Source organism: Phasianus colchicus, chromosome 2 (genome assembly GCF_987193195.1).
Source record: "Phasianus colchicus chromosome 2, bPhaCol1.hap1.1, whole genome shotgun sequence".
NCBI lineage: Eukaryota > Metazoa > Chordata > Aves > Galliformes > Phasianidae > Phasianus > Phasianus colchicus.
The window spans coordinates 101,477,555-101,491,034 of NC_143437.1; the positions used below are offsets into that span (position 1 = coordinate 101,477,555).

The 13,480-nt window shown below is 45.3% G+C and overlaps 1 protein-coding gene across 1 annotated transcript; it reads left to right on the forward strand.

Moving 5' to 3' along the window:
• The first annotated feature begins 307 nt into the window (after window positions 1-307).
• On the forward strand, window positions 308-11,083 carry LOC116240659 (b(0,+)-type amino acid transporter 1-like). Its single transcript, XM_031611102.2, has 6 exons — window positions 308-1,335; window positions 2,744-2,877; window positions 5,558-5,687; window positions 7,296-7,420; window positions 7,830-7,917; window positions 8,805-11,083. The coding sequence occupies exons 1-6, from the start codon at window positions 442-444 to the stop codon at window positions 9,036-9,038; spliced, it is 1,605 nt and encodes a 534-aa protein (XP_031466962.2). The 5' UTR covers window positions 308-441; the 3' UTR covers window positions 9,039-11,083.
• Window positions 11,084-13,480: the final 2,397 nt, after the last annotated feature.

Sequence of the window (13,480 nt, forward strand, 5' to 3'; positions counted from 1 at the left end):
TTGAAAAAGCCAGAATTTCCCCCCACTGTTCCACAAGAAAGCAGAGCCTGGGCTGTTTTTAGCAGAAAGCTTCTGTGTCTTTGGTGAAGGAACTGGAAATATTCCTTGTTGAGCAGGGCTGGTTGACAGGCTGGTTTGATCACTTTATAGTGGGGAGTGAAAATATAATTCAGCACTAAAGCAGGTGCTTGATCTTTGACTTTAAGCCAAAGAATAAAGTACAGATTTGCATGGGGATTTTCCTTATCTTAAGTCTGCTTCAGATGCCATTAGAAGCGTAATTCAAAGATGTGACCAGAGGCAGAGTCTGGTAAGATGCTGCATGACTCAGGTAGTGCTAAACACAATCCATTGCCGCTATCGTAATGACAGTCAAAGATAATCAAACTTGGCAAGATCTGAACAATTATAAATTAGCAAGATAAGACAGGGAAAGGAAGAATGCAAAACAGGGGAAGAGTGTGTCCATTTCTTAACAGTGTGACTCTTATAATTATTAACTTAACCTTCAAGACCTTAGGTGGTTCTTATTCAAATGACTCAGTCTTATTCCGTATTGCCTCTGAAGAAACATCTCCTAACAGATCCACAATGAGGAGAAGGCAAACAACAGATTCGCCTCACTCATCCACAGATCCGAGTGAAGGAAGGGAGAAATTAAGGCTGAAACAAGAGGTCGGCCTGATTAGCGGAGTGTCATTAATTGCAGGCACCATGATAGGCTCGGGAATCTTTATGTCCCCTGAGTGGGTGCTGCATCACATGGGGAGCCCCGCCAGCAGCCTGCTCATGTGGGCAGCGTGTGGTCTGCTGGCCATGTTCGGAGCCCTGTCTTACGCTGAGCTTGGAACCGTGATCAAAGAGTCTGGAGGCGAATATATTTACATCTTGAGGATTTTTGGTTCCTTTCCTGCTTTTCTTTTCGCCTACACTTCTGTCATCCTGGTGAGACCAGCTGGATTGGCAGCTGTCTGTCTGAGCTTTGCTGAATACGCCGTCGCACCGTTCTACCCAGGATGCTCATCCCCGCAGGTTGCCATCAAATGTACAGCTGCTGCCTGCATCCTGGTCCTAACCATCATCAACTGCCTCAATGTGAGGCTGGCAATGTCTGTTATGAATGTTTTTACAGCTGCCAAACTCTTGGCTTTGCTGGTGATTGTGGTGGGCGGATTGGTGCTGCTTGCCAAGGGGCAGACTCAGAGCTTTCAGAACGCTTTTCAAGGCACAAATGCAGGTATTGGGACAATCGGAGTGGCATTTTATCAGGGGCTCTGGTCCTACGATGGCTGGAACAACCTTAACTACGTAACTGAGGAACTGAAGAACCCTGAGGTGAGTGAGCTGCGTTGTATTTGCCCAGCGGTTATGCATATTTGCTGCTGTGGTTAACTGAAGGTTAGGGCGTTAAGGAAAAACTGCTGTTTTGTTGTTGCTGTTGTTGTGGGGCAGGACACCTATGGATGTGTCTGGAAATGTGACAGGACAAACAAAAATGAGACTCAGAGGAAAAGAGCAGCCTACCCAGAAGAAAGCGCTACCAGACCTCAGTGGCTGGAGAAAGAGCTTCTAGGTAGTTGAGTGTCGAAGTTTCCTCAGAGTTCAGAGCATCTCACCCTAGATACCCAGATTTATGCAGAAAAGTGCTGCAGCCACTCTACTGCTAAAGGTTTCTCAATGCCACATATTCCTCGAAAGATCTAATATGTAACACGTGCTTCAGAAAACACCTGTCCCTCCTCATTGCATGGAGGGGAACTTCAGAGCAGGCCAAGCCTCACTGATAAGGAAATTTGAGCCTCTGAACAACTCTTGTCTTTAATCATCTACTTTCTAGGCATTGTTTGGTCCGTGCTGTAGGCACTGAAGTAGCTCACTTGCATCTCACATCAGCCCTCCCTGTGCCATACAGATCACAGATGGGACACCACAGCACTGTTAAGCTGTGTGAGCACAGCATGGATAGCTTGCACTTTCTGCCAGTGCAGTGTGCAAGATTTTACAGTTTAAATGGATATGCACAGTTGAATATTAATCTAAATGGAAGCAAAGATCCTAGAATCACGTGGCACTCTCTCCCACAGGACTGTGTGTACTGATTTTCAGACCTGGACAGGGTGGAGGTAACAACATAAGGAATTGCCATATCTTGTCCTACAGTAAGAGTGGGGAATACAAAAATGGATATCTCATGTTTTTTAAATATAAAATGGCAATAAGATGACTACTGAGTGCTCTTTTCAATTGCACGAAGCAGTGGTTGCCGATTTTGGTGCGCCTTAAAGTGGTCTGTGGGGCACAAAGGTAGTATTCTGTCATTAAGAAAAAAATAATTCCTTCTTGGAGCAGATTTCCCTTGTGCTGTTACATAGGAGGCAGCACACACTGGTATTTCACCCATTTCAATTGGATGGTCATGCAGAGTCACCAGGAGCCATACGCAGCAAATAAACCAATATGAAAATAATCAGCAAGTGTGCAACAGACTTCTTGGGCATCTGCGAAGCACAATTTTTTAATATGATTTGTTTTATTTTGAGGAACAGCTTTTGAAATGTACAGCCTAACAGTATGGGAGATTGTTGTAAAAACTTCCTTATGAATCTGGGTATAAGTCTTTTGTGAACGTATTCTAAGGAAAAGTATTGTGAGCAAATGTCTTTCAGATCAATGTGGGCAGTAGCAAAGACAAAACAAAAGCATAAACATGCTGCATCTAATACTCTTGTCATCCCTTTCCCAGGTGACCCTTCCCAGAGCTGTGATGATTGCTATTCCTCTGGTTACATGCCTGTATTTGCTGGTAAACATCAGCTACTTTGCGGCCATGGCTCCATCTGAGCTGCTGACTTCAGGAGCTGTGGCCGTCACTTGGGGGTGAGCTCTGCCTGTGGTAACACAGCCCGTGTGGTCTAGCAAAGCACAGGTTCCCTCCTGAATATTGGGAGATTTAGGTGCTGTTTTCACATAAGCCCAGTACAGATATATATCCAGACCTGGAGTGGAATTTGTCCCATGTTTTCTAGAGAAGTGGAGACGACAGTGTGCTGCCCCACAAATGCAGTGGCAGTGATTTAGGGGTGAGACAAAAGTGCGTTGGTTCAGTTTCCCCATCTGCTTACAAACTATTTGTAAACTATTTGTATATCTGCACCTTCCATCAGCCTGAGCTGTTCCACAGAATCAGTTTGGTGGTACTGAACGGGCTCTGTGCACAGCAAGGATTTTAGGATAGGAAGGAAAGGACCTTCGTGAGAAATATAGGCAGCAATGACTTTGAACCAGGTTCTCTTCCACCAGAGCACCCAACTTCAGCCTAAGTATTTCTAAAACACAGAATCCATGATCTCTCCAATGAGTTATCTGGCAGAAACCATGACACATTATATCCAGAGATTATGTTGCTGCTCATTCTCTCCCTAAAAAGTCAGCAGCTTCTTTGCTGCTGTGTGCATTTCACAACATCTTCAGTTTGAAGATCTAAATGAGCTCTTGCTAGATATGCTCTCTAATAGCATTTCATGTAATTACAAACAAAGGCTTTTAAGGGTCTGATGCTTTGTTTGAAGAGGTTACAAAGCCTCACTAAACTGCAGCCTCATGAACTTTCTCTGCACTTCCTTTCTTACCACTCCCAATTAAGAACTAATTTGTTGTGCTCCCTCCTTTTTGACATATCTCCTTTTCCTTCCTGACTCACCTTTTCACCCCAGAAGCACAACTAAGAAGAAGCACTGAACTAGCAACCAGGATGCTCAGCAGCACCCTGAAGCCCTGAGGACAGGTGGATGGCCATGGGCTGAGAAGGGTGTGCTCCCTGTGGTTGGTGACAGGAGGTGCAGCCATTCTGGCCATTAAGGAGGGAAATGAGAGGCATAAGGAAGCCAGAGGAGGACACACCACACTTAAGTGCATTTATTCCTCTATAAGCATCATGGAATCCTTAGAGTTGGAAGGAACCTTTAAAGGCCATCTAGTCCAACTCCACTGCAATTAACATTCACAGCTAGAACAGGTTGCTCAGAGGCTGGTCCAGTCTGACCCTGAACATCTCCAGGGATGGGGCATCAACCACAATTCTGGGCAACCCGTTCCAGTGCCTCATCACCCTCACTGTGAAAGATTTTTCCCTTATATACAACATAAATCTACCTTCTTTAAGCTTGAAATCATTTTCCCTAGTCCTATGACCACAGACCCTGCTAAAGAGTCTGTCCCGTTCTTCCTTGTAGCTGCCCTTTAGATAATGAAAGACTGCTATCAGGTGACCTCAGAGACTTCTCCAGGTTGAACAGCCCTAACTCTCTTAGCCTGTTCTCATAGGAGAGATGTTCCATCCCTCGGATCACTGTGGCCCTCCTCTGGATGAGCTCCAACAGGTCTATGTCTTTTCTGAACTGAGGACTCCACATCTGGATGCAGTACTCCAGGAGAGGTCTCACCAGTGCAGAATAGAGGGGCAGGATCTGTTGGCCAGGCTTCTTTTGATGCAGCCCAGGATACAGTTGGCTTTCTGTGCTGTGAGGGCACATTGCTGGTTCATGTCCAGCTTCCTATTCACCAGTACCCCCAGGTCTTTTTCAGCAGGGCTGCTCTCAATCCTTTCATCCCCCAGTTTGTATTGGTAGGGGAGGTTGCCTCGACCCAGGTGCAAAACTTTGCAGATGGATTTGTTGAATCTCCTGAGCTCACTTTTGGGGTGAAAAGATGAATCAGTAAGGAAAAGAAGAGGTGTCAAAAAGGAAGGAGCTCACAAATTAGGTGTTAATTGGGAGTGGGGAGAAAGGAAGTGCAGAGAAAGTTCATGAGGCTGCAGTTTAGTGAGGCTTTGTAACCTCTTCAAACAAAGAAGATTGCTAGGGAGAAACACTACTGGCTTGAGGCAATGGAGTCTTGCAATCGATTGTAAGAGGTACTGAGATTCCATCATTTAGAGAAAAGGAAATGTTCAGTTCTGACTGTGGCAAATAGCTTACTAACCCAAATCCTGAAGGCCCATAATCCGGATAGTAAACTTCTAAACTATGTTTGTAAACTATTAACTATAAACTTGTAAACTGTGAAGTTACTGTGGCACGGGAGCAACTGCCATAATTTTGGGAAGCCCAGCTGTTGATTTGTGAACATTTGGGATAAGTGATACTGAAAAGGAGTAAGTATGGCTTAATGCCACACAATTCTAATGATGATAACAGTCTTTCTGCATTTTCCATTCTAATACTGTTGGCTGTAAATGCAGTATCTGCTGCAATCATGCAACAGCATGAATACACATAAAACAGTGAGTTTTGTATATTTTGACAGCTTTGTCCACCGTTGTGGTGTGGACAGATTTAGGTGAAATACACCAGGAAGAAAAGCTTGCTTGTTCTGGACAAGACAAAGTTCCTAGCAACTAAATATTATGGGAGTGGGGAGAAAGCTTTCAATCAGTAGAAAAGCTTGGAAAGAAACGTTCAATGGGAATAATGGAGTGAAGAGACCTGTTGGGTTCTAGGATGAATATTTGGTACACTCGCGAGCTGGATGTCATGCTATGAATTCTTTCCCACCTCAGGAACAAAGTCCTGGCTAACTGGGCATGGCTCATCTCCCTGTCAGTGGCACTGTCTACGTTTGGTTCATCCAATGGCACGTTCTTTAGTGGAGGCCGCGTGTGCTACATCGCTGCAAGGGAAGGTCATATGGTAAGGAATCAAAAAGGAGGTCTGGTTTGCTTTGAGCAACTTTATATTCTTCATAGCAATTGAAAGGTGACATTGATGTTCGAGACTTCCCTGGGTTAGTTTTTAAATTAGTCTTAATTAGGTGGGGCTGAATCCATTGGCCTACCAGTGGCCAGGCTGCCACAGCCTTATGGCCCAGGTCCAGCTGAAAGTGAGGTTGAGCGTATGTTCCCAGTAGGTGCACACATACCAAACACATGTATACAGCATATAAGGTGAACATACACACGTCTGGATACTTCTGCTCCATCTGGAAGTTGGCTCCACTTTCAGTGCTCGAGCTGCACTGCATTCAACCTCCTCTGCTTTGAGATGTGTTGTGTTCCTCATGGAGCTATCTGCTGCTTTGCTTCTCCCTCCCCACACCATCCAGATTTCTACTCAAGGGCAAAGGACACCACTCTGCATCAGCTCCGCTCCTTTGGCACTGGAGGGAATATTTTACATATATAAATGACCAGGTTGGTGAAGGTGACTGAATTGGTGTCTTCCCTTAGTGGTGACACTCTCTGAAATTGTTCAGTCTGGAGAAGAGGAAGGCTCAGGGGAGACCTTATGGCTCTCCATAACTCCCTGAAAGGAGGCTGTGGTGAGGTGGGGGTCAGTCTTTCCTCCCTGGTAACAGCTATAGGACAAGATGGAATCTCTCCTGGCCTCAAATTGTGCCAGGAGAGATTCAGGTTGGGTATTAGGAAACATTTATTTTCAGAAGGAGTGGTGATGCGTTGGCACAGGCTGCCTAGGGGAGTTGGGGAGTCTCTGTCCCTGGAGGTGTTCAAGAAACACATAGATGGGTTTAGGGACGTGGTTTTGTGGGTCATACTAGTGCTGGGTGGGCAGTTGGACTGGATGATCTTAGTTTTTTCCAACCTTAAGTATTCTATGATTCTATGACAGCATCTGTTGCATTGTGGCAAGCTCTGTGCTGAGCAGTTCACAATCTGAATTTCACCATATCAGAATTAAGAGCTGACCTCTTGCTCAGTCTTTTTCTCAAACTGAGCCCTAGCAGAACAACTTGCATGATAGTAAAAATAAAATAAGAATAAAAAATGAAAAAAATCAACAAACTTTCTATTAAACATTCCCAATGAACTGAGAAGTAAAGAAGCCTATCATTCTCTCCATGTTCTGGAACCAATCTTCCTTTGCATCAGTTGCAAGTTGGAAATAGTCATCTGGTTTTCCAGTTGGACCAGGAAAGTCTCAGAGCAATGTGACAGAGAGCAGGAGACTGGGACCGTGACACGGCCAGGCTGGTTTCCTGGTGACAGTCAGGAAAGCTCTGATTTGACTCAGTCTTCATCTGTCACATTGGTAGCTTGAAGACCTCATCTTGTCTGCCTAAATCCAGCAAATCTGTTGCGAAATCAGAGAGACTCAAAATGTTCTTGCTGGGACAGTTCGTGTTTACATTCCTCACAGCTGAACAGCTTTTATATCATGGTGCTTATTTGATGAGTAGGAGTGGATGTGGCTGCAGGCAGAACTGCCCCCAGCAGCTGCGGGGATGAGCAATAATCCCCATGTCCACAACATGACAACACAATGTTCTGCTTTGGCTTGCAGCCTGACATCTTGTCCATGGCCCACGTGCGATGCCTCACGCCTTCTCCTGCGCTGCTGTTCACATCTGCAATGTCTTTAATAATGATAATCTCAGGAAACTTCACCAGCATTGTGACCTATTTCAGGTAAGCGTGGCCTTTCTCTTTGCATCCCCTGCAGTGCTGGGTGTTGACGTTCTGTGAAAGTATTTTCTTTTAATACTTTTTTGAACATGACTTATTGCTTCCTGACCGATGCTGAGGAGGGAGGAGGAGAGAAGAAAGGACTTAAAAACCAGGATCTCTGCAACGCATGAACGCTTCTGAATGAATAGTTGACTGGATGTGATTCATCCTCATATTGAAATGAATCTGTCATATTCAGATCATTCTGAGGTTTTCATTATTTGTGCTGGAAAAGAAACGAATGCAAGAACTACTAAATTTATATCACTATTATCCTTTTTAATTGAAGATATGTATCCTTGGGACATGCAAAGTGGGACTGACGTTGTTGGCTGATCTCACCCCAGATTTAATGTTTTTTTTTTTCCAGTTTTATAGCATGGCTTTTCTATGGTATGACTATTTCTGGTCTCCTGTATTTAAAAATCAAGAAACCAGACCTGCCAAGATCTTACAAGGTGAAGTAATAACATAGAACTCCCTAGCCCTTTTCTTTGACCATCCAAACAAATAAGGTAGCATTCTGAGGAATGAGAAAGCACTAGGGTTTGTTGCTTACAGATTTTGTGTGATTTTCCTTTTTGAATTGCATGTTCTGTCCCATAATGTGCACTGGCACAGGCTGCCCGGGGAAGCAATGGAGTCCCCATCCCTGGAGATATTCAAGAAAAGGGTCGATGTGGTACTGAGGGACATGGTTAGTGGGCTTTGGTGGTGGTGGGCTAATGGTTGGACTAGATGGCCCAGGTATGAGAGCCTTCCCTAAGAGAAAAAAGCTGGCCATAATGGCCCAAGTCTTCTGTCATGGCCAGGGGAGAGATTTGCTCCCCACTAATTAGCTCAGTGGAAAGAAATCAGGAGTTATCTGCTTTTTCTCATGATGCCATGAGTGAGCTGAGGCTTCCTCTTGGATTTCATGGCGTTCCTCCAGGCAGCAGATGATTCTATAATTCTATTTAATAGTCTTTGAGGTTCCTTGTCCACCTATCTGTGAACAAGTGAAGAAACCTTTTGGTCAAGGGTGCTAAGACTCAATTTGTGCACATCAATGTGGGTTTTGTCTATAGCTCAGGTTTTGGATGCAAAGTAGTCTGGAGAGCAAGGGCAGATCTGGCACTGAAACAGCTGTCTGCATCTTCAGGTCTGGGAGGGCAGGGAAGACCAGGGGTTATGGCATGTGGTGTAGCTCCTGAAGGGCTGTTCAGCCTTAGAGAAAGAGTGATCTGGGAAACAGGAAGCCTGGATTAACTGTGATTTCTGGATAATACATCATGCTGCGACAGGAGTTCATCTAAAAAGCTTTCTGCACAAGATTCAGGGCTGTCTTTACGTTCTGCTTTCACAGGTCCCAATTGTCATCCCCATAATTGTGCTGATGGCAGCCGTGTACCTGGTGTTAGCTCCAATCATCGATCAACCCCAGATTGAGATTCTCTACATAGTCCTGTTCGTTTGTAGCGGTGTTGTCCTTTACTTCCCCCTGGTTCGCTTCAAGTGCCACCCCAGCTTCTTACAGAGGGTCACTTTGCATCTCCAGCTGTTCCTGGAAGTTGCTCCGACCTCTAGCGATGTGAACTGAGTTAACATCCTCCTGGTGTATGGCTGCTGTCCTTCCTCACCTACTGCAACACTTTGGTTTTCAAGGTTCAAAAAATAGTCTCCTGTAAGGGAGAATGAATAGAATTAAAGTGTCACCAAAAAGTTTCAGCTGGGAGGGACTGGGCCCATGACTTCTCACAATTTCTTAAAATTTGGGGCATTTATTTTTCTCATTTTCAGCTTTGGCTCAGCAGATTTCCTACAGATCCCAAAGAAATGCATGTTTTTCAGCTGTCCATCCTGAGCAGATCTAAATTTTAACTCTCGTATTTCAAGCCATAAGGCAATAGAAGACTGACAGTGAAGTATTAATCCCACAGTAGGCTGTGACCTTAAGCCATTCTTGGCAATGCCCTTTATTATTTCCACCTAGCTCTACCCATTGTGATCACGGTGCTTCTCCAGTAAATAAAACATGGGCACACATGCTCACAGCAAAACAACCCTGTCTGCTCAGGTATCCTCTCTGGGAGCGTGGCTTTCCCTTGTTCCTGCCCATCTTTTCTCTCATGTACGCAGTCACAACAGTCCTTTCTCTGTCTCAGAATATACTTGCACCACATTTCAGCCTAAATTACCCTATATGTGCCATAGAAAGACCTCTGACATGAGATGGGGATTGCTCAAAAACACTATTAGTTCCCTCTATTAGTTGAGGAAACTAATAGGCTAAAAAGGTCCAAGTGTTTGTCCCTAAAATGTCTTGTTGTCTCTCAAAATACCGAATATTATTGAGGTCACCTTTCAGTCAGTGTTTGTTCTGTAGACCTGTACTTAACACTCCATTCCTGGAAGAGGGTCACTTGATCCTCCAGCTATCTCAGAGCCGTGTATCTGATTGCAATCTCACTCTGCTATGCCACTCCTCCTCCCGAGTGGTGACACAGCAGCACAGAGATGAAGGAATAGTCTTTTTGTCCAAGCATAGGCATAATGATAACTGGCAGTTATCATCTTTTTCTAAATCATTTCTGTTTCTTAGGTTTTTTTTTTATGGAACCTACTGCATGGGGCTATGCTTTCTTGAGAATCTACAGTCCATATCCAAAAAAGTAGGAATTTTAAGGCTTAGTTAAAGGTTAGATATATACAAATATATGGGTTTGGCCAGTTATCATTGCATACTTCAGTAAAATTAGGGTTGTCTTGTCTGCATGGAGTTCTTGTGGGAGAGGAGTGATTGCCGCTGGTGTATATTGTAGATGCGTAGTATCCTGCAGGTGATGAACAGATCAAAGGATGGATTGGGTGGCTTCCTCAAAGTCACTTAGGAAATGTGAATGTTTCTCCCAAGGTCCAATCAAACATCATTTTGCCCATCCTTTCTCTATGCAAATACTGAAGAACAGATTCAGCACTTTGGATAGGCAGCCTTTATATATTACTGGCTTGTGTATGGATGTAGGGAAGCTGAGAAGCTGCAGGTATCATATTTTGCACCAACTTCATTTTCTGTAGATATTACTGTAATAAGATTTTATTTATGTTGCCTAGCGTTTACAAGCACGGGTGCTTATAGTGCCAAAACAAGATGCTGAAAGCTCACAGAACAGCAAGATGATTACAATAAAATGGACATTGAAATGAAGTGAGTTGATGTGGATGATTCTGTTTTTCACCCCAGAAAAATAATTCCATAGAATTCTTACTGCACAAACAACCAACATCAGGCTCATCTCTCCTTGGATGGGAGGTTTCAATACATGTGTGGGTGGTTATGCATACGTACACTCATTTTTCAAAATGTTTCCTTATTTATTTCAATCCCAGCATATGCAAATCAGAATTTCTTTTTCCTTCATTGGATATTTACAATAGAAGTGTCAGAAAGAGGCAGCACATCCCTACTGTTCAGCAGTACAGCCTGAGACAAACGAGATGTCAGGCAGAGCCCTGTGGCTTCCTTTGTGTGTGTGCTGTGAGATCAGGCTGTGATTAGTCTGCCTATTGGGATGAGTCAGTTTAGCAGCTTAGAGGGAGCTCAATCTCACACTTTGTTGAATAGTTAGTTGAATATCATCAGGGTCTTCGTGTAAGTGACTCATTCCATATGAGGGAATGATTTTTACTAAAAATGGATCGAGACCCAGGGCTGTAAAATAAATGGGTGGTCTTAGGTTTATGAGCTAGCAGTGAGACCAAAGGTAATGCAACAGCCCCTCTGTTCTGAGGATTGAGCACCATGTCAAATTTGTCTTTCAAGAGCAAAACTATGGCTCAAGCGTGTGACAGATAAATGACCATCTTTTTCTTCTAAAGGTTGGTCATTAATTCCTACTGTTTAATTTCATGGGCTGTGCTCTGGTCTTTGTACTGTGAGATGACAATCAGTGAGTGAGCAGAGAAATGGGAAAACAAGTAGATGGAAAGAGCATTCCTGTGTGCACAAGTCTTGGCGTGTATGTCTGACTTACCTGTGTATAAACAGACATGAACAGCACCTAAGCACCAAAGACGCATGCCCAGAAGCTCAGAAATGACGGAGTGAAGATTGCTTCAGGCATCACTTTCCTTTCTGTTTTTGCATTCTGGCCTGTCTTTTAGAGCATAACCCATTGAGTGGTCACACCCAAGTCGCAATCAGTGTTCCTCAGGGGTCAGTAAAGAGATTGGCACTACTTAACTTCTTTGATGGTGACACAGACAGTGAGAATGGAGTGCACTCTCAGCAAATTTGTAGATAAGACCAAGCGGAGTGGTGCAGTCAGTATGCTGGAGGGATAAAGGGATGCCGTTCACAGTGATCCTGGCAGGCCTGAAAGATGGGCCTGTACAAACCTCATGAAGGTCAACAGGGCCGAATGCAAAGTCCCAAGCACAAATACAGGCTGGGTGATGAGAGGACTGAGAGCTTTCCTGAGGAGAAGGACCTGTGGGCTCGGGAGGATGAAAAGCTGGACAGGAGCCAGCAGGGTGCTCTTGCCACCTGGAAGGCCAATGGTATCCTGGGCTGCATCAACAGAGAGGAGGCAGCAGGGAGAGGGATGGGATTGTCCCACTCTGCCCTCACAAGGCCCCATCTGGACTACTGTGTCCAGGCTGTGGAACTGTTGGAGAGGGCCCAGAGAATGGCCACGAGGATGAACAGAGTGCTGGAGCATCTGTCCTAGGAGAACAGGCTGGGCTTGTCTCCCAGGCAGGCTCCTCCAACTTCCCATCGAGATGTCTCTCCTTTGCCCCAGCCTTCCTCCTCCTGCCCCCTGCCTGCTCCCCCTTCCTCATTCATCTTACTTTGCACAGAACCACCTTTCCTAAGCTTTGCAATGCAAAAGGCTCTGAGGCTCGGGGCGTTGGTCTGGCAGCTGGGAGCCGTACAGATGTATTTGTAGAAGGAAGGCAATCCAGCAGATGGCAGTGGCAGACGTCTGATGGAGTCCCGGGCAGCATCCACCTCACTCACTGCCTGTGGCAGGCAGCAGAGCAGGACTGGCAGCAGAGCCGTACTGCAGGAAGGTCCAGGAAGGCTACAAGCACGGTGAACAGTAGCACCTGGTAATGGTGCTGGTCCTTTGCTACTACTCTGAGCAGTAAATGCTCCAAAGTTACAATGCATTGTATATATATGATGTATATGAAGTTTTCTAGCCCTGGGATCCAGGCTGTCTGCTGGGATACTGAGCATCCTGTCTGCGGTGGGATTCATGCTCTGCAGGACAACATGCTGGCATTTTGTAGACTGCTTTAGCTTAGGCCTGGGGTTTTTCCTGGTGTTTGATGAATATCAAAAGGACGAGAAGAGGGAAATGAGAACAGAGCAGAGAGGTGAACCTGGGTCTGATAGCCCAAGACATAGAAGAGCCAGAAGCCCATCAGAGCAGGGACAGTCCTGCAGCCTACACAGCCCTCAGCTGGGGGGCTCCCAGTAGAAGGAGAAAAAGAGTTTAATGAGAACCAAAGTGGAAAGGTTGGATGGGGAAGTTCAGGGGGAAGTTTTGGATGTCAGAGAGAAATTCTTTACAGAGAGAGTGGTGAGGTACTGGAACAGGCTGCCTAGAGAGGCTGTGGATTCTCTGTTCCTGGAGATGTTCAAGATGATGTTGGATGGGGTATGGGCAACCTGAGCTAGTGCCAGATCTGGAGGTGGGTGGCCCTGCCTGTGGCAGGGGGGCTGAAAGTTGAACTTGGGGTCCCTTCCAACCCAAGCCATTCTATGATTCTATGATACTATGATTCTATGAAAAGGTGGAAGACACATCCCTGGCTGGGTGCGGGGGAACAGCCACAGTCACAAAACAAGGAACCCTATGGTTATCTGCCACACTGTAAGCACACAGCTTTAACCTGAGCAGGCAGCGGGGAGCAAATGGGATCCAGCTGTGACTTCCAGCATGAGACCTTGCCTCAAGAAAGAATTTTTCCACATCCTCCTCCAGATTTTGCTGCTGGCCTTTCCCTGACTCCCACCAGCATCAGTATCCTATG

Excerpts from the sequence above, each read along its gene's own strand:
- LOC116240659 (XM_031611102.2), top strand. The coding sequence starts at position 442 with ATGCAAAACAGGGGAAGAGTGTGTCCATTTCTTAACAGTGTGACTCTT. Across the intron at positions 1,336-2,743 it reads AGGAACTGAAGAACCCTGAG|GTGACCCTTCCCAGAGCTGT; the intron begins GTGAGTGAGCTG and ends TCCCTTTCCCAG. Across the intron at positions 7,918-8,804 it reads ACCTGCCAAGATCTTACAAG|GTCCCAATTGTCATCCCCAT; the intron begins GTGAAGTAATAA and ends CTGCTTTCACAG.